The sequence below is a fragment of the Athene noctua genome, chromosome 19, assembly GCF_965140245.1.
Source record: "Athene noctua chromosome 19, bAthNoc1.hap1.1, whole genome shotgun sequence".
Taxonomy (NCBI): domain Eukaryota; kingdom Metazoa; phylum Chordata; class Aves; order Strigiformes; family Strigidae; genus Athene; species Athene noctua.
In genome coordinates, this window is record NC_134055.1 from 9,566,411 (window position 1) to 9,586,604 (window position 20,194).

Below are 20,194 nucleotides of genomic sequence, written 5' to 3' on the forward strand. Positions count from 1 at the left end.
TCACTTCCTGTTTTCAATTTAAGACACATTAGAAAAGTAGTTTTGGCCCTGCTGGTGCTGCTCAGATGGAGCAGGGGAGCCTTAGCTGGCTGCCGGAAAGCAGTAGCTCTGCCCTCAGAGGGTGAGCAACCACCTGTGGTTGAACAGGCTGCGTTGGTGGCCTCTCGGACCAATACTATTCCTCTTCTCAGGAAAAGTGAGCATGGTTATGTCCCCCAGTGCCATGAAGGATTAGCCCAGAGGAGAGCTGGCTCCAAAGTGGAGCTGTGAAATACGGCTACTGAATATAGTTGAGAAGAAAACCACTTAAACCAGGTAGGAACAGGAACTGTGACCCTCGTTTCTCCCCCTTCTGCTGGCAGAAACACAGCAAACCAGAGGACACGCTGGTAGGCGCATCCAGCGGGGTAAGGACCAGCCTTACGAGTCTTCCAAATCTGCTGTTTGCTATTTTATGACATTTCTGCAGTAACACCTCTTCCTTCCCTGTTCAGTAATGAACATGTTTAACTAGAAAGCAAAGACAGATTAGGCTGGCTTAGGAAAATTAACCTACTCTTTAAATGTGCTTTATTTAAGTTTTTAGGGACAAAAGCTGTGATGCTGTGTCTGTACAGAACTCAGCAGCTTAAGCCCCTCAATACTAAATTCTGTATTTAACAGTGTTTGTGCTAGCAGTGACAACTCACTGGCTGGGAATCAAAAGTTAAGTTTGCTAAGTAACTCAGTATTCCATCCATTATTCTAAGCACTGTTTGCTCTATGCCATTTGACAGCAAGCTCAAACGTGTCTGCGCTTTAGCTGTCAATTAACTTGCTGTCCTGCACGTTCAATTAAAGTTATCTTCAGGCTCAGCCAGAGGAGCTGCAGAAAGTCATGAAGGGGCAATTTATGACACTACCCCAGCTCTTGCTGCTGAAACTCACTGCCCTGTGGGCGAGTGGGAGCAGTGGGGCTGTTACCAGCCCCTGCTTTGGGGAAGGGCCCACTCTAGCCTGAAGCCGACTTAACGCGCCAATGAAGATCACTTTGGCACTGACAGCAGTGGTGTGGGCAAGCCAACACTCAGGGGGGAAAGTGTCGACAGAATGAGCAGGGTGAAGTGCAGGCACCAGTAACTTGTACTTCTGCAGCATTTTGTTTGACTGCTGTAACCAGAACGTACTTAATTATATTGATAGCTCTGCATGTATCTCACATCTGATTACGGAAGTGCTCAAATTCCATTTATATTTGCTTTCACTCTGAGTTTCACACTTTATTGCTCATCTGCACCAGCAAGGTGGTTTCCAAAACTGACCAGGCAGGAAAGCATGATGCTGCAGCTTTTTGGTATGCTGAAACTGTAGTAAATCGTTACCTAACTTGGACAGCAAGAACAGAAAAGGGAACTCAAGTGCAGAGCATCCCAGAATTTGGTACATTTTTTAAAGAAATATCCAAAATAAATGGCTGGCACCATTAAGAAATGTGTCCTGTTTCTCCTGTAGATGTTTGGTGAAAATATCTTCCTTACGCACAGCACATAAACAGTACCCAGGAGTGGCACCTGCTCAGCATGCCTCAATTATAACTTCATTAAATGCCTTATTTTGTGCAAAAATTTTTCCTTCTTGGTAAGGCCACCACTCGTGACCAGGCTTGAAGTGTAATCACTAACAACGGGATTCAATTTTTGTCTCTCCTGCCGTTAGGTCTTGGTACCACTGATGTAAACAGTTTTGAGTGCACCAGCCAGACCTTACTGCTCCGGACTGTCACAGTCCTCTCTTCTACCTCGGTTATACAACACATAAGAGTTCTCAGGTTAACGTAAATTTTAAAGCTTTATTGGTCTAAATAAAAAAGTACAAAACATTTTTACAGTAGAACCAGGCTATTTTGCTGTGATTTAGCAAAAGCAAGGGAGCAGGCTCTCTGCCTGCAGCGCTGAGGACCCTGGGGAGCTGCTGCCCTTGCACACCAGGCCTTCCCCTTCCGGAACACGGGTTCACCCCGTCAAACACTAACTGGCTGCAGGGGCTGCCGTCTTCTGACACAGCCTGGCCAGCAGGCCAGCCATCTGTAAAAGTGAGTTCACTCCTTCTGCTATCTTCATGTGAGTGTACCCGATCTCCTGATGATAAAAACACTGTAAAATCTCTGTTTTCTCCCCAGTCTATGTGTAGTATGACGAATGACTGAACAGAACATATCCCTACTGCTAAGAGACAAACTTCAGAATCACTTGAACTTAAGAGAAGCGTATCTTCTCACGTAGACCAACTAGAATGCATTTTTTTTTCTTCTTTTTTTAAAATCAAAGCCTGTTATTTCCACACTTCCTTTGTGTAAGGAGCAAGGTGCAAATATTTGAGGACAGGTTTCGAATCGGAATAGTGATTCCAGTATGCCAGTTTACTATTTGTCAACTGGATGTTAATGTAATTTAATATTTTACAGTCTATTGGACTAGAATCGAGTTTACTCTTGAAGAAAGTTCTCAAGGGCTTACTTGAGGCTTTGACATAAATAATCAATGCAGCCAGCATTACACTTGTTATTAATTCCAGTTGATCACTAAAGTGACTTTTGGCACTTCTGTGGGGTGGTTAGACTTTAAATGTCAAGTGACCATTCTTACTGATAAACTTGATGATGCAGAGTGGGGAAAAAAAGTAGTAAGTTAAATACTTTTTTCACACTAATGTATAGCAAATCTCACAGAGAAAACCCTCAGGCTGCCCCTGTATTAGGAATCACATCCTCTTCTTAAAAAGGCCCAAAAGACCCCAGCAGGAGCTAGACTAGTACTAACCTTGATAAATTCCAGTTTCAGATATTCTGGCATTTGAAAGGTTTTACACACACGAAAGATGTTGCCAATCACATCTTCTGGAGAGTACCCAAGTCGCCACAGGTGTGCAAGAATCTGTGCAGGCAAGAATAACCCCTCATTTATCTGGAAAACTTATCAGGTGAGTCAAGTATATACACTTTTCCAACAGCTGCATCTAACTTCTGGAACTGCATGTACTACTTATCAAACAATTTAACCTCAACTATTTAGCAAGTAATTTGAACATAACTTGGTTTTTTGCTTGTTGGCTTGTGCATCTGAACAAACCTCTACATACAAAGGATTTAATTCATCAACTCATCTGCATGGTATTGCTCTTATCTTAAAAAACAACATACACTGTGAATTCTTCAAAACAAGAATTTGGTAGAGAAAACTAACCTTGTATGCTTCATCAATATTTGCATTTATGCAGTGTTGTATCATTTCTTTCACAAGAAGAGGATGAGGCTCATCACATACCTGTATCAAAGAGAAATATTATACTTCAAAATATTAGAAGACTCTGCATTAAATCCCCGGTATTTTCACCAAGCTTCTATACAGCTGAAGTACTGAATCAGACACATTCTATAATACAGATTAAATTTTAAGTAATATGACTTTTCAGCTATCCTGCCATGGCAGATTCAATAGTACGAAATGAGAGCACACAAGTAATAGATTGAAAAGTTCCCTCTCTGAGATGTCCCAGCAGTTATGTGATTCATGGGCTTTGATAGAGCTGGAAAGCCACAAGGTCTCTGACGTGCCATTATGGACTGGTAGTGCTCTCTCCCTTTTCAAAAGGCACATGAACTTTTCTACAGCCTAAGGCTGTAATTGCTGTTGTAGACTGACCATGCACTGTCAAAGGCACATGTGTCTGAGGAAAGTGCTCATACAGCTGTAGTGCTAAACTTTGAGCATCACTGGTTTACACTATTACTGACCTTAAAAACGTTTTCACTGTTTATAAAACCAAATCCAGAATATGTGGACTGTAAGTTGTTTAATGCCTGTGAAAGAAAAAAGAAGACTTTATTTTCTGAAGTGCTCTACTTCTCACTTCCCTCCTCAGGATGAAACACTGTTCAGAAAATGATGCTAATTAAGCAGTTTTCAATAAAGCAACAGAGTAAAACACAAATATATACAGATCCTGTTTCCTCCCACAGATTTGGTATCCAGTTCCCACCAATTCACTTTTAAGGAGCAGATCCACTTTAAAACCTCACAAACCCAAATAGTTTACTTACTCTTATGCCACAGGTCACATCCCCTTTGCTTCACCTCTCCAAAGATAAATCCTTGAGAGCCACAACACAAAGGTTTTTTTGCTTTTGTTTCATTGCCTTTCTTCTTTTACCTGTCTCATATCTCCTTGGGCTGTGAAGATAATAGCTTCTAGTCCATCATCTGTATACGGTACATCCTCTTTCTCAACAATTTGCAGTAGCCTTGCAAGGATTTGCGAATCTGTCAGCTTGGTGTAACGCAGCACTGCACACCGGGATTGAATAGGTTCTGAGGACAGAGATGTGTAATTAGCATTTCTCCCTTTTCTCAGAAAAATACCATTTGTTTTCATCTTGGAAGAAGATCTCTCAGCTTCCAACTCTTCTTTGCCTTCTTTCAAAGAAAAAGAACATGTCAGCTCCAGACCAAATATAGTATCTCAAGCATATACCATTGTTACAGTCCTTCCCTTAGCCCAAATGTGCTACTTGAGTTTTCCCAAATATGTGCAAATATATATGAAGCTCAGCTTCTGTTCTCGTTTTCTGAATGTGCATTTTATCATGGCTAACCAAGAAAACTCTAAAGGTCTATAATGTGTTAGCCTGTAGGCATACTTTTATGTTTTGGAAAGCAAGACAACAAAAGGGCTTCAATACCCATTGAACAATACATCAAACACCTTAAGCTGTAGCACAGTCGGATAGAGATTAAGCCCAAAGTATGAGAAATCTGCTGCTGCCATCAATGCATAGCACCACCCATCAAAAACAGCTGTTCAGAGGGTTCACTAGCTACATAAATACACTCTTCTTTTATTAGCTGGAGGTACAGGTGGTTTGATTTTTCAGAAGAACCATGGTTTCTTGAAATGAGCAGGTCCAAGGTATTTCTGAAAACTGCCTTGGAAGTTTGCCAACAGTATGGAGAACATATGACAAAAATTCCCAGGGAGAAGCAGCACTTTACCTATGATTTTGTCCGAGGCATTGCATGCAAGTGCGAAGCGTGTTGTTTTGGAATAAATTTCCATTGTTCTTCTCAATGCTTGCTGTGCTCCATCTGTCATGCTGGGGAAGAAAAGAGTTAGGACAGATTTTGCCCTTCACTGACTTATAGGTGCAGCCTGATAACTATTTTTATACAAGCTTCAGAGTTTACCGATATTAGACAGTGCTTTGTAAATTACTTGATATTCTGGCTTGATAAACTAAGCAGTTTTTTCTAGTCATGTGAACAAATCACCCCACAAGGCAAGTGGTCACTGAAACTAACAAGCAAAAATAAATCATTAGTACTCTGAAGGATACTGCTAAGAATACTACTACTTATCTGCAGATGAAGGAAAATGTCCCATTTTCATCTAGTGACATTATCTGCATAAGCCAGGCTCTTTTCCAAGGTAAAGCCAGTAAACTGTAAGATGCTATTTCAATATCCAGCTAAATCACCGGTGTTTCACCCCAACATTCAGTATCTCACTTGAAGCAATGATCTCTGCTTGATGTGAGTAATCTCATAAGAACAATGTTCAATGCATATTTATTTCCCAACTAATTATTTTTCATAGCCTGACAGAAACATTTGAAACTGTCCAAGACAGCAGCTCCGCAGACAGGATAGATGCAACACATCTCACACAGTAGCTGAGGTTAAATAAAACACAACGTACCTGTCTGCTTCATCAAGAATGATTATTTTATGCCGACCTTTTGGAAGTGTGACCTTTTGCTGGGCAAACATTTTGATTTTGTTTCTCACAACATCAATGCCTCTGGAACAATAATTCAAGTGATTCATGATCAGTTGGGTGAAATTACATAATAGATTTTATTCAGCAGCCACAGTGGCTGAAGCACGCCTGAGCTCCCTAATCCCCCACTGTTTGTTCCTGCCCCTTCAGCTGTGCCGTGTAACTGTTGTGAAACCATGCTGTAAGCCAGACTGCCTAACTCATTCAGGTTTAGACACCAATACTCCTCATTTTTGGAGGCTTTGAAAAAATAATTTAACAGGATTAGTATATATATCAGTAACCTTACAGTACTGACACAAAATTACTTATTTTTTGCAAAAGGTAGGGGTAATAAATGAACAAGGGCAGAAGTGTTTAATACGGCTTTGCTACTTTGACAGTGCTTCACACAGCTACATCCACAGACCCAGCTACAACTGGTTTAGTTTAGAAAAGTTTAAGAAAAACAGCTGGACAGACTGCATCATTTTAGCATAACACGTGTTCCTTCCAAAACAGTCCCAACAAAGACTTTTAAAAATGAAGAAATTTAACTTTTTTGTTCTGTTTAGAAAATGAATGTTGTGATTCTGTAGCTCTTCTATAACTGATATTAACAAAGGCAGGTAAAATGTATTGTACTCATTAACAACCCTCCAGGAAATGTCCTTGGAATACTTCAGGACGGGTCTGCTACAGAACTTGGGAAATATAATCAGACCTTAGTGCCCAATTCTTGGAGTAGAGTCAGTGTCCTATATATACCTAACATGCTTATTCTACATTTTAATCCCCAACTACCCTTACAGCTCTAGTTTCTATCATTTAACTTTTTTTCTTAAGCACTGAAGAGTTCCACTATAAACAACTTGTTCACGTTTCATTCTTAGGAGGATCTGTATGAATGCAGGAAGCTTAATTTTTTAAAGGAAATTCAAGAAAACAGAATTACAGATTCTGCACTTCATCTGTTTACATTTTTGTGTATGAACATGTCCATCAAGTTTATAAAACATTAAGAAGTAATATCTATGTTGATAGGTGGACACCAAAGACTGCTTAACTTTTAGTTGAAAAAACTGCATTAAGTACTAGAGGCTTTACTAGCATTAAGCCTATCACACTGGCCTGAGCTGAACTAAAAATAAAAATGAATACCTGCTGCTTCATTAAAAGTTTGATAAGGTTTAATCATTCTCACCTGTCATTTGAGGCATTCAGCTCCAAAACAGCATCCTTTAATGCAGGTCCAAGCAGAGCACGAGCCAAGCAGAGGATACTGGTGGTTTTACCTGTTCCTGGGGGACCCTAAAAATGCAAAATGCAACAATTACTGGTAAGTTAAACGTCATTTTCTAAGCTGTGCTCTCTACAATGCTCCCCAGTCACGAAAAACAGCTGCAACAGAGGAACTGCAGAGAGAACATCAGACTGCAGGTCGCCCGAGTTCAGGATCCTGCCTCCCAACAGACGAGAGAAATGCTGCAGGGAGAAGCACAAGACACGCTTCAACAGTCACCTGAGGCCCAGGTCAGTCAGTTTTTAACAGAAAGCTGTTCAGTATTGGTGCGTTCTGCCAAGAACACTGCTCTGTGACCATACAGTCAATATCTCTCTTACCAATACAGTCAGGCACAATGCGAATGTGTACTGGGAAGCTATTGTGGCTAGATTTCAGAAGCCAGGGCCAACACAGTGAAGTACAACACATCAATACTTACAGCAATTATAATATTTGGTACGTTCCCCTCTTTTGCAAAGACCTAAGAAAAAATAAAATTTTTTAAAATCTTGTAAAAAAATAGCAGGAACAAATGGTTTTTGATTCTATTTTAATAATGAGAAACAGAACTACAATTTCTTTTCTTCCTTCCTGCTTTCACTTTTTGAACCTTGCTGCTTTCATGTTCCTTTTTTTTTTATTGAACCGTTAGAAGTCAGTCCCTAGAAAAAGATGGAAAAACCTAAAAGCACTTAATCCCACAGGTACTTTTGCCTTTCCTTTGCATCTCTTATAGGTTTGCTAGTATAAGCTTTCTGTTAACGAATACTGTGTTCACAAACTAATTTTGTTAAGGGAAATATTTTTCTTCCACAAAAGGGTTATATTTATGTTTCTTTCTGTTGTTATGTAAATTATATTCATTGAAACAATATCATTATAAAAGCTACAAATCTAACTTGTCAGGGGCAATTTAAACAATGGGGCTAAATTACACAACATCCCAATTCAAGAAGGCATTATTTCCTCAGGACACTACTCAAACATGTCCTAAAGAAAGCAATTTCTTAAGCATATCAGAAAACTTTTTTCCACATACTCAAGTATGGATATAAAAATACAAAAGTTAACCTTTAAAACAACAAAGGGACAGCTACACACCTCCAACCTGCTCACTGTATCTTCATTTCCAACTATTTCACATAGTTTCATGGGTCTGTATTTTTCCACCCTGTAAAAGCAAAACCCCACACACTTTAACTGCGCTTTACACCGACAGAAAAAGAGACAGCATGGGACAAAGACGACTTGATGTGTCTTTAGTGCAAACACTGCAGGGTCCCCGCTCACAGCATTCCTCAGCACTAATTCCCGATTGGTTGTTTTCTTCCATTAGTACAGAAAAAGGAAAAAACCACTCAATTCAGACCCGAGTTTGGCGCCTCAGTCTGATGTGACAGGGCTAAGAGGAGACGTCGCCCCGGGTACTCTCTCCTGGTTAGCCCAAGGCAGGGCTGGCCTTGTCCACACTCGACAGGGATTTCTTGCTCTCTACCCAAGGCTGCCCGGTGATCTCCCGCGCTCGCACTTCACAGGCCCCAGCTCTGCCTGGCCAGGTTACCGGGTGCAGGCAGAGCGCTCCCCGCTGGAGGACCTGCCACCCCAGCTCCCAGGCAGCCCCAGCTCCTGCGGCCCGGCGGGCACCCGGGGAAGGGCCCAAGCGCCGGGGCCGGCCTGCGCAAGCCCCTCAGCGGAGGCGCCGTGCGGGTACAGGCCCAAGCGCGGGGCGCGAGCCCCCGCCTTCCCGCCAACGGCAAGCCCCGCCCCCCGCCCGCTCCATAGGCTATGCCACGGCAAGCCCCGCCCCCCGCCCGCTCCATAGGCTATGCCACGGCGAGCCCCGCCCCCCCGCCGCTCTGCACCAATGGCACTCCGCCTTGCCTCCCTCCCGGCTCCAGCTCGCAGCGCTCAATGGCCGCCCGCGCTCCCTGGCCAGCAGTCGTTCCCCCGCGGTGTGGGCCGCGCCGCTTCCGCCGCTCACCAGGGCAGCTCGTAATGGCCAGCGGGAGCGGCCCCCGGGGGATCGGCGGGCGCCCGCTTGCCGCCTGCCGCGGGCCCGGCCTTCTCGTCCCCCACGGCCTCCACCTCCATCTCCATCCCGGCGGCTGGCCCGGTGCGGTCCTTGCCTCCCCGCTGCCTCCGTGAGGGGAGGGAGGGCCGCGCTCCCGGGCCCGCCTTGCGGGGCGGGACGGCGGAGACCGGCGGGGCGGGTCCTGCCCCGCTCTCCCTGGCTGGCCTGGGCGGCCTTCCCGGGGATGGGCGCTCCGCTGCCGGCCTTGGCGCCTTCGGCAGCTCGGAGAGGCGGGGAGGCGGCGGGGCTGGGCTTTGCTGAGGAGGGGCCGGCCTGGGAGCCGCTCACAGCACAGCTGGGTGGACTTGTGCTCGGCTGGTTTGGAGCCTGGCTGCTTTTCCTGCCTTACTGACTGGTTAAGTGTTAACATAATTTAAAAAACCCAGTAATATTTGTACTTGAGGAGTCTAAACCTTTGCTGCTTCTTCTAGCTACCTTTATTTCCCCCTATAAAATGAAAACAATAAAAGATGCGTCGCAAAATACCGTAAGTAGTTATGTTATAATGAGCGTGTGTGGCTGAGGTGCTACCGTTAGAATTTGGATATCAGTACTAGTTTTAAACTTCAGTAGTTACCGGGCCCTTGATATATCTTTAAGCTTTGCTTATGCTCCACATAATCAACGACATTTGTGTTAGCTCAGTAAGCAGAGGATCTGCCCTTCAGTCTCGTCTCTGATTCCTTGGGAAGTGTTTCTAATTTAAGACTGGTGTGAGGCAGGAACTTGGAACTGATCGGATTAGAAGCCCAGTGTTAGCAGTGATGCTATTCTATTCTATGGGAGCAACTCGCTTGCCACAACATCTGCATTCTGATGTTATTGTCAGTGCCTGTTCCTCAGTGTTTTGAGGTCGGCACACGAATGTTTGCAGATGAGCATTGCCTTCAGCCTGTGGAGCTGCTTCTGCCTGTGGCCTGATAGTGATGGAGTTTGTAGAGTTTCTCACAAGGCTCTAAAACTCTGGAGGGTGAAGTTTCCATTACACAAGGTGCAGTCTTATATCTGAGTTATGTAGGGTGGTCAGTGCTTTAATCTTGTTTTGCATATTTATTAATATATATTTGTGGTTCTTAGTGGTTTTAGGATAAGTGTCATTTAAGGTCTGCAGCCTTTATATGTCTGGCTGAATTAACTGTGGATTAACTTTGCCTCTGTTGGAGGAAGAGTAGAAAATTAAGTAACAACACAATTACGTGGCATATGAGGGTGAGACGGTTGTTTTTTTCAGTATTCACACAGTTTATAGCACACATACTGAATTAATACATTGTTCCTTTAATACTTCAAACTCACTATGTTACTCCCATCTTTGGATTTAACTTACTGCAGTACTCAGCAGAACCCAGTGTGAGACAGTGAAATACAGGAGCTGCGTACAAGCACTGTTGGTCATAAAGGTCTGTCAGTACAGCACACTGGACACGCTCTGGTTTCTTGCCAAATTAAACAGTGGTTATGCTCTTAGGAAGTACCAGCCTCTAGATAAGATATATTTTTCCTGGCCAGCATTAATTCTCCCACTATACATGCAGGATTGTTGCTGATAAGCACCAAAAGGACAGTAAGAAAGGCTGTTCATAAGAATTGTTGCAGAGCGCCTGATAACAGATTTTGTGATGTGTTTCTACTAACCAGCTGCAATCTCTGTTTCTTTGGAGCACAGCCTTCTACAGCGGTGCAGCACCTGTGTAGGCAATAACTCCTCACTTAGCCACAGTGCTTCTGTAGTTTCCCAAACACAGACCAAGTATTTACTGAGGGCACAACAATATTGATAGTGATGTGTGGCAGGGGGATAGGCAGACCTGAGCTGAAAGTTTTATAACTGACCCAAAATCTGAACTGTTTTTATTGTAGACTGTCTGTGAGATCACAGGATACATCCAGCATAAAATGAATTCCAAATTCAGTGCTGAAATGGCAGAACTCTTTTGATGTGTCATCAGTAATGCCTGAATACCCATGCATGCAGATGTACTGTATTAGGCTGAAAGGAGAATAACTCTGAATTTAAGATTATTGTTTCCAGCCTGTCTCCCTCCAACTCCAAAAGATATATAGCAAAAGCTTATTAAATATTTGTAACTAGTATAGAGTACAGACTAAGGCCTTTTGCTAATGATTTACTTAGCAAGGAGAACGTTCCTCTTGAGTGTATTCAAATGGCACCTTCTGCTAGTAATGGAGATCACCATCAGAGAAATAAATAGTGATATTGTGATCCCCCCAGGAGCAAGGAAGTCCCAGCTGCAGGTGCTTGGTGCAGGTGCTTGGTGGAGGCTCTTCTCAGATCAGCTCTAGCCCCTACAGGGAAACTAAAGCACAGTGCAACAGGTTTCATCAGAGGGTTGGGTAAATGCAGAAGTTGTGGCAAAAGAATTGCTGTTTTGCATGCTATGGTTGGTGAAACTGAGGATAGCTTGTTTTGAGTTTGAACAAGAAATCAAAATTAGTGAAGACATTAAAAGTGAGGCAGTAGTTGAAGACAGCGAAGAACAACAGTGATGAAATTATGATGGGGGATGTGAGGTGTAAAATCCAGAAGGCAATAGAAATAAAGCATAAGAGATGACGTTAACTTTAGGAGATCATTAGTGAAAAGTATGTATCTGTACTGCATGTTCAGTACAGGTAAGTAATAAATTCTTATATACAGTGTTTCTGGGAGGGAGGGGAGAACTGTTCAGTATTTAAGGTCATTTTGGGTTTGGGTTAAATCTGTGAGTTCAGCTTACCATTATTGTTAGGGCTAACACTAAAATAGGTTATCTGGCAGGTCTAAAAGTCTGAGATCTTAAATGGCAGCATTAAGAGAAGTGCAGAGTTCCTTGGGCTGTCCATTCCCTGTCCCTACCAGCGCTGTGGCCGCAGTCAGAGCTGTCACCCATTGCAGTGTGCTGGTGTTCAGCAGCCACAAGTAGGTCACGCACAGATGGTCCTGCTGCCAGGGACATGCGGAGGCTGCGGTGCCCTTTGAGGCTATTCCCTGTTTGCGCTCTCTCCCTTTCACGCAGTTAGGTTAGAGACGGTGCAATGAATTCTAATTGCTGCCAACTATTTGATCTTGTGGTCAGTGAGGCTGGAAGCATAAAACAGATCTGGTATAAATACTGGGGTGAAAGTAATGATGGGGTGGTTAGAAGGGAGGCTGGACTGCTGCTTTATGAAATAGGGCATCACTGTAGGAGGGGGTTTCGTGTGCTAGATGTCTACACCCAGACTGACAGAGGCCCTGCTTCCTGTGGAGCTTGAGCTCTAAGAACAAAACCAGGGTTGATGTTGTCACTACACGCAGGGCATTAATTAGTTCTTGTAGCATCATAGCACCCTCCATTCTTCATGTATTTATCCACAGACTGCCCCTGGGAGGTACAGTTGGGCTGATCTGAGTTAATGTTATGTGTCCCGTTTAAAATTTCTTCCTAAATATAATGGCTGACATGACACATCCACTCTCCACCAGCACACTGCCATCTCCTCATTTATTTCCCTATATCCTGCCTCATCCTTCCTCTCTCGTTAGCATCTCCAGTAGCTGCAGAGCACCAGCAGCTCACCAGAACTGTCTGGGTAAATACAGCATGACATCTGCCTGCCCTGTTACCTGAGCACTTTTATTTATGGCATTTCATTGCTTTTTACGTTTTCATTAAGTATGTTTAAAAGTTGGGTTTTTTTAATGCTGCCACACGAAATTATAAGAAGCATGCTGTCTTAGTCTGCAGTTAGGAAATTCATACTGCTAGAAGTGAGGCAAGTCACAGACCATGGTGACAGAGTAGCTGGAAAGATTAATTCCAGCTTTTGCTACCAGGATACTCTTAGTATATATTTACATTTTTTTTCTATAAGCACCTGAAAATATTTTTAAAAGTGGATTTAGATCATTGCAATTTTAAGCCAGAGAAGCTTTATGATTTTTATGCATGTGTTAAATTGTAAGTTGTCCAGTGCTTTACGCTAGGTCACAAGAAAAGGATTCAGGAGAAGTGACCTGTTAGTCCTACTCTTCCGATCCTTGGATGCTTAAGACTAACCATGTAATTGACATTTCCCTTTGTTATTTTGTTTTGTTTTTTTAAAGCACGTAATAGAGAACGAGTGTCCAGTACAGTACAAGACCAGACGTGTGGTTACAGCTTCAGGCAGTAGAGGGAGCATGGGCACCTGTGTTGAAAGCCACATAGGGTCACTCGCGACAGCCAAGAGAATAGACTTTCTCCTAGAATTCCTCCTTTGTCTGCAAAAAAAGGAAAATTCTTTAAGCATACGTTTACCTTGATGTCGAAACGCAGCTGTTGGCTACTAGCACTGTTGATGAAGCTGGAAGTGCAGGAGAGGGGAACGATCCTTTGTGCTTGCGAGCTTTTCTCCTTGCAGCAGTCACCCTGGGGGCGCTGGGCTGCTCGCACCTGCAGGCCGGGGTTGGCGTGGAGTGGTATCTTTACTCCCCCATGTCTGTGGAGGAGTCTCGTGTCACTGTGGCGGGGTTCTGTTTGCACTAACGCCTGCCTCTGGGGAGGGCACAGGCTCCCTCTTTTCACTGAGGAAGCCATTGCGTGCACAATTTCTGTTGCCAAATGTAGATGTTGCAAAGAGCATCCCGCAGCAGCAAGGGCCTTGCTAGGGCTCCCTTGTGTATGAGGAAGGATCCTGATGAACAAAGAACCTGATGGCTCTGTGAGCCTTCAGCCCTGAGCTGGTGCGAAAACAGAGGAGTGATTTAAGGGGTGTGTTAGCTAAGCTCTGATGAACAGTACCATCCAATAGTTTGAAAAGGAGGTAGACGATCTGGGTTCATCCATTCTTTTAACAGTGTGCCACTTAGTTTGTGTTTTCAGATATAACACTTTGCCTCCGTGGCGTCCGTTTCCCATTAGAAAGGGAATGTGGACTGACTTGATTGCTGTTTATTAGAAACTTCAAAAGAAATTTATAATGAATTTGATACTAAGTAGATTTTATTTTTTTAATAGTTACAGTATTGCTTGTCTTTTGGTCAGGCACAGTGCTGCCATGATATAGCATGGTACTGTTTAGTGCATCTGGCATTTGTACTTTCTTATGTTCGTTCCTTACGTCAGCGCTCTGGTAATATTCTCCACTGACTGCTCCTAATTGGTACTGCATGACACTGTGTAATCCATTTCAGCTGTATCCAGTCTCTTAAATGCTGGGCAAAACTTGATCCGAGACCTTGTTTGGCTGAATGCAACAAAATAAATCTTAAATAACATTAATTTACACTTATTTTCTGTATGTAAAATGTGAAAATGCAATAGTAGTTGTCTATCAGGAGCCCAGGAATTACTATTTTCTAACACCCTAGATTCCTTCAAGTCTGCAGAGCATGGATTTAGAAATATTGGAAGGAAGAGCTGCAGTATGCCAAACCAAGAAGTTCCTAAAGCATGATGGAGGAATTTAGCAAAAGATTAAGGTAAGGTTTGAGTCTGGGTTGACTGTAGAGTGCTCGAGGAAGTGACAAAAGTGTGGTTGTTATCCTCAGGGGTACACTCTGTGTATGGGTGAGTTTTACTACAAATGTTTGGTGTGGTTTTGCCTCAATATGCAATAAAAAAAATAGGACTTGTGCTCTTAAAATTTGTTTTAGTGGCTGCATATCAATTTGGGAGTTAAATGATGACTTTGTATATTAAGTCTAGTAATACCAAAATATGCACTCAGACTTTGATTGTCCCAAGAGAAAATGGCTTGTGAACCTTTTCTTAGTCTGGCAGAAAAGGTAAGGAAACAGTCCTGCATTACTGGGTGAAGGTGTGTTCTGTTTTATGGGGCTAAAGGCTGGCAAAACTCGGGTGCTGCACTGGCTGGCACCATACAGTGAGAACTGGCCACAGGCCAGCATGGTGCCAGGTCAGCCCTAGAGCTCCAGGCAGCATCTTTCAAATTAGATGTGCCAGGACACTCCTGTGGAAGTAAACCTTTGGATGGTAACTCTGCAATCCAGGCTCCATTCCACCTGGGCTAACTCCCTAAATTTCAGGCTGCCTCTCTAAATTTCCCTTGCCTTAATTAGGTTCAGTATATCCTCTGATTAAAGACATTTTGGTTTTGTTTATAGTGCTACAGTTTTGAAGTTATCACAGAAGCCTGAAAAATGGGAGTGAGGAGTGAAAAAGTTTCTCTTTCCTGTGTTGGTCATCTGGGTTTTGCCCCTTGGGAGCAAACAGGTCCCATCAGAGCGTGCCTTACCGAGACTCACCTGCAGGTTTGAACATAGTCAGGCTGGAGTATCGCCTGGTGTTTAGTGACTTCCTTGAAAGTACCTGATTTCCCTGCAGCTGCGTTGGTCTTTTTCTACTGACCCATTGAAAGGTGGTGGTCCTCTGAAACACAAATTCAACAGGAAAGGGCAGTAAGTTCCAGTGTCGAGAGAGTTCCAGTGTCAAGAGAGATCCATTTAAGCAGCAGAGTAATTTGTCATTTCATTGATATGGCATTTAAGCACTACGCAGGAACAAGACATTTTAAACAAAAAGACAGTTGGCCTACCTTGTGTAGTGTCCAGTAAATCTTGCTTTAACGGTGAGTCAAAGTAACAGAGTTAATCTAATCAGTTAAAGTTAAACATTAGCCTATATATCCCTTCTTTTGTAGGTGTTGGGTTTGGATTTTTTTTTTTTACCTGCAATTCCTCAAAGCAGCTTTAACTGTAGCAGGAAGGGAGAATTCTAGCATCAGTCTCCTTTGTTTCATGCACCCAAAGCATCTAAGAGCACTTCAGCTGCACAAAAGCTGTGCTTGATCAACTTCCTTGGTTGTTCGTATGGCTTTCATACTGCACGTCACAGGATAAAAAGTTTCTGTCAAAGTTGGCTTGGAGAAGCCTGAAATCACTTCTTACATATGGATTGTTTATTATATATTGGTTGGTAAATTGACAGGCTGTCTTTAGGATATATCCAGATATTTAAAGATATGCTTATACATTTGCAGGTTTGGTGTCAGATTTTTGTAAAATGCTTTTGGGCTCCCTCTGGATAAGTGTAAGACCACTGTAATCGTTACTAGTCTTACAGAGGCCAGACAGATGCCACGGTACAGCATACCCAGCATAAACATTTGTGATGTGAGGATTTTGCTCACCTTTTATTTAAATGTTTATTTTCTTAATAGTTCAATTTATAGTAAAGCTTTTAAAGAGCTTTGAATTTTAAAAAAGTCTGTTTTGAGTTGGCTTCTGGTTAGAGCACTTAAACTATTTCTTTATTCTGAGAGTTTTTAAAGTGGGTTTGGCTTGGGGTTTTGTTTTTGTTTTTTTTTTTTTGTAATCTCTGTTGTAGAAATTTGTGGCTAAGTTTTGTTGAGGGCGAAATTGGGGTGCATGCATTGGTAAGGGAGAAACTGTCAGTAACTGCGGAGCAGAGAAGTGTCCCAGCTCTGAAGGCTGAGGTTTCTGATAGCAGCCCAGAATTTGCCTGCCTGAACTTCAGTTTCCAGTGGGCTTTGTGCATTTGCATGCTGGAGGCAGCTGGATGCATGTGAGTGGGATTTTCAAAATAAGCTAACTAATAAGAAACTAATGTCGTCCTAGTCCTATGGCAGTGCAAGGAAAAACTCCCACGGATTTGAGTAAAACCAGGATTTAATTTAGGGGTGGTCTTTAGGGGGTTTTGTTGTTTTTAAAATTTCTTTCTACATCAGTAATCTTAGGTGATGCTTGCACTGATACAGAATTATTCCTTCTTCTCCTCATGCTCTATACCATAAAAAGCATCTTAAATATTAATTTATTTTTTATTTAATCCCACCACATGCCATTATTAATCCATATTAATCCAGCACCCAGGAAAGCTTTGCAGATAAAATGTTCACATTATTAAATGAATGTTGGCTGCTGCATCCCAGGGTGCATTTTTCTGCCTCTTCTGATGTGTGGCATTTTTTATTTCTTGGTTTTTTCCTTTTCTTTCATTCTGACTGCCCTGCTATGACTTGTTTCTCACTTGCTCAGCCCTGCAGGGGAGATATTCTGAGGGCTAATATTCATTAGATGGTAATTAAAACCATGAAGGATACATGTTAATGTAAAATGCTATATTTCTGTTGTAATTTTCAAGAAATAAATCTTCCCCTGCATATATCCTTTTATAGAAATCTGTCAGAAAGTAGTAGGTAGCTTCTTTCTTGCCGTTCAGATTCCACAGATCTGCAAGGAGGAGTTCAGGCTTCTCAGAAAGGTGGTCTTACAGTGTCCTGTGCAAAATAATTAGAGTTCAGAAACAGTCAACCCTGATGGTAAGGCTTATGAAATTAGGAACAGCCAGTGCTGTGTGTTAGCTCTGAGCTGCGAGGGGACTGATGGTTGCTCCTTTGCACACAGAGCTCACGGGACACTTCTGTGTCTCCAGTTAGTGGCCAACACATGACATCTGCAGCTCCACATCAGTCTTCTCAGGAAAATGAAGGACTACGGAAGATTGTTTTCTCTAGCAATATTAAGGAGGCACAGGGAAGTGGAAGAGGGCTGTCTGGCTATGTGGGAAGACAAGATCTCTTTTCCCAGAAAGATGCTTATTCTGAGCTAAGGTGTTCTCCTATTCTGAAGGCACATGGAAAACAGCCTTTAGGGTGATGTAGTTTTAGGACATGAGAGAGGTGTAGCAAAGTGGGGAGACAGATGACCTGGAGAACTCAAAGCAACAGTTTATGCAAATAGCTGGGGTAATGTGGTGGTGCTATTCCTCCTCTCACCTCTCCCTGCTAGGCTGCTTGGTGGAATTCCAACCCCTCTCCTGGCCACACACCAGCCCAGGGCAGTCTGGATTGCAAATGGCAGCAGAGCAGAGCATTAAGGCTCCCCCTTGACATGCCTGGCTCCTGCTCTGCCTATCGCTTGGGAGTGGTGATAACAATCCATCACCTCCCGACAGCCTGGCACTTCTGTGCCTGGGATGTGGCTGAGTGCGGGCGATAACAGAACCCAGATATCAGCCTCTCCAAAGCAACCCTTGGAGGGATCCCATCCCTCACCGACCAGGCAGTACACACCCCTCTGCCAGGCAGTGACTCCCTGCGGGACCCCCGCTACAGGACAGCGGCTGGGTGTGTTCCCTGCTGCACTGGGTCAGCACCCAGGACATGCAGGGTGCAGTTTGCCCTTTGGGATCCTCCTTCCTACCGTCCCAGGAAGGCCGGTGGGCAGGGAGCCTTCATCCTTCCACCCCCTGCCTCTCCTTGATGTCCTGGACACTTGCCAGCTTGTGACCAAGTGCCCCCAAGAAATATTTACTTCCTGTTTTTTTGCTTAGACCTCCAGAGGTCTCATTTTTCATGAATAAAATATGAGCTGTTCTCCTGGAGCCATGAAGGAAGGAAACCAATGCCAGCTGGTGTGGCCACCTCTTTTTATTGCTGTGGTTGCTGATGCCTCCGCCCTCTCACAGGCAGGGAGACCAGAGAAGAGGGGAAACAGCCACAGGGTTTAGTCTAGTGACTCCAGTGTGAATTGTGCTGTCTGGAGCCAAGGCTTGCTTTGTGATACCTTGTTTCAAGCAGTTTGAACTGAGGATTTTAAATATTTCACTCTGAACTGAAATTATCCCTCATTTACCTTTTGCTTAGAGCACATCACTGGCTTATGTTTAGTTTTCAGTCTGTTGTAACCAGTGGATATTTCTCTGCTGTTCACTGCTCACCACCCTCTTTTTTAAATTTTTTTTTTGTATTTGTCCATCTGAATGTAGAGTTGTACAATCACTTGTCTTAGCTGAATCATATCTTTTATTTTCCATCTGTTTCCATAGTTTATCAAGATTGTTTTGCACTAGCTTCGCTTTTCAGCTTTTCTTGCAGCTCCTCTTTTATTGGCATCTTGTTTGGATTTAATAGACATAATATGCAAATAATAATGTTAAGTAATAGCATTTATCCCCTTGGTGACTGTGCTTGTGCTCCCATTCTTTGAAGACAGAACTTAATGGATGAGGGGAAGGGGTGTCAAATGCCACTTTCTTACCTATATGAGTAAATAGCAACACGTTGTCTTACCCACAGAAGTATATAGTATGTTCTTTCTGGGCTTTGGGAACTATTATCTCCCTAAACGTCATTTGTCCTGGAGATTTCCAGGCTGCCAAGCAAAGCTTTACATGCAGGTATTGCTTTTGACTATTCAACAGGTTATCAGAGCTGAGAACAGAGACTGATTTCTACACCATTACTGGTTCCCTCTCTTGATCATTCTCTTAACGTAGTTCCTGAATTCAGTGCTCATATCAGCTGAGAACAGGCCAGTTTGCTAGATAGACGTATATTTTTATAATCGTTTCCAACTCTACTCTGGGATTTAGCTTTCCAGATCTGCATGTATACTTGCTAGTAATATTTTGATAGAATCTTTAACTGAATGGCTAAAAACTTCATTCATCCAGGCAGCACACTTGCTGGAAAAATGATACTGCCAATATACAGATGGCGAAACTGAAAGAGGAAAGCTTGAAATGTCTTGCCTAAGAAGAGACAGTTTTGGCCTAGAGTGTGGCCTTTGTCCACTATATTGAGTACAATTTACTTTTTCCTTTAATTACTTACACAATTACATTTGTGCAGGTTTTATGCATGTTAATAAACATGTCTATATGCAAATATTTACATGTTTGTATATGCAGGGCATTTGTGTATGACACTGTATAAGTTGACTTGGTTAAATACCAATTGACCAGTAGCTCAGAAAAAGGTCTTAGACGTTGAAAACCACTTTTATCTCCTAACCATGAAACATCAATTCCCCCACCCCTACAATGGTTATTTGGTGATTATTTGGTTATGTCACCCACTTCTCTGGGTGCTAAAATAAAATAAATGTAGTTGTTGAAGTTATTTGTTCAGTATTTGAGTTGTCATTAATGTAAGACACTGTTTACTGCTGCACTATAGGAGGACTCTTAATCAGGTAAGTTGCTTCCTGAGCAGACAGGACTATACAGATTGAGTGTGCCATAAGTCCTCTGTGACTATTCTGTTCTTCAGAGTCATCGCTCTTTGTCTGATCAGTGAATTCCTAGTTAGCAGCCTCCTGA

The 20,194-nt window shown here is 42.9% G+C and overlaps 1 protein-coding gene across 2 annotated transcripts; it reads right to left on the bottom strand.

Annotated features, from left to right (window-relative positions):
• Positions 1–1,814: 1,814 nt before the first annotated feature.
• RFC2 (replication factor C subunit 2) lies at positions 1,815–9,246 on the bottom strand. 2 transcript variants are annotated; one of them, XM_074922725.1, is made up of 11 exons: positions 9,057–9,245; positions 8,177–8,246; positions 7,515–7,556; positions 6,995–7,101; positions 5,731–5,832; positions 5,028–5,128; positions 4,189–4,346; positions 3,773–3,838; positions 3,222–3,302; positions 2,799–2,912; positions 1,815–2,117 (listed from the first exon to the last, which is right to left on the bottom strand). In XM_074922725.1, exons 1-11 carry the CDS (start codon positions 9,170–9,172, stop codon positions 2,007–2,009), a joined length of 1,068 nt encoding a protein of 355 aa, XP_074778826.1. In that variant the 5' UTR covers positions 9,173–9,245; the 3' UTR covers positions 1,815–2,006. The 2 variants fall into 2 exon arrangements, with proteins under 2 accessions (XP_074778826.1, XP_074778827.1); XM_074922726.1 differs by lacking the exon at positions 5,731–5,832 and having other exon boundaries at positions 9,057–9,246.
• Positions 9,247–20,194: the final 10,948 nt, after the last annotated feature.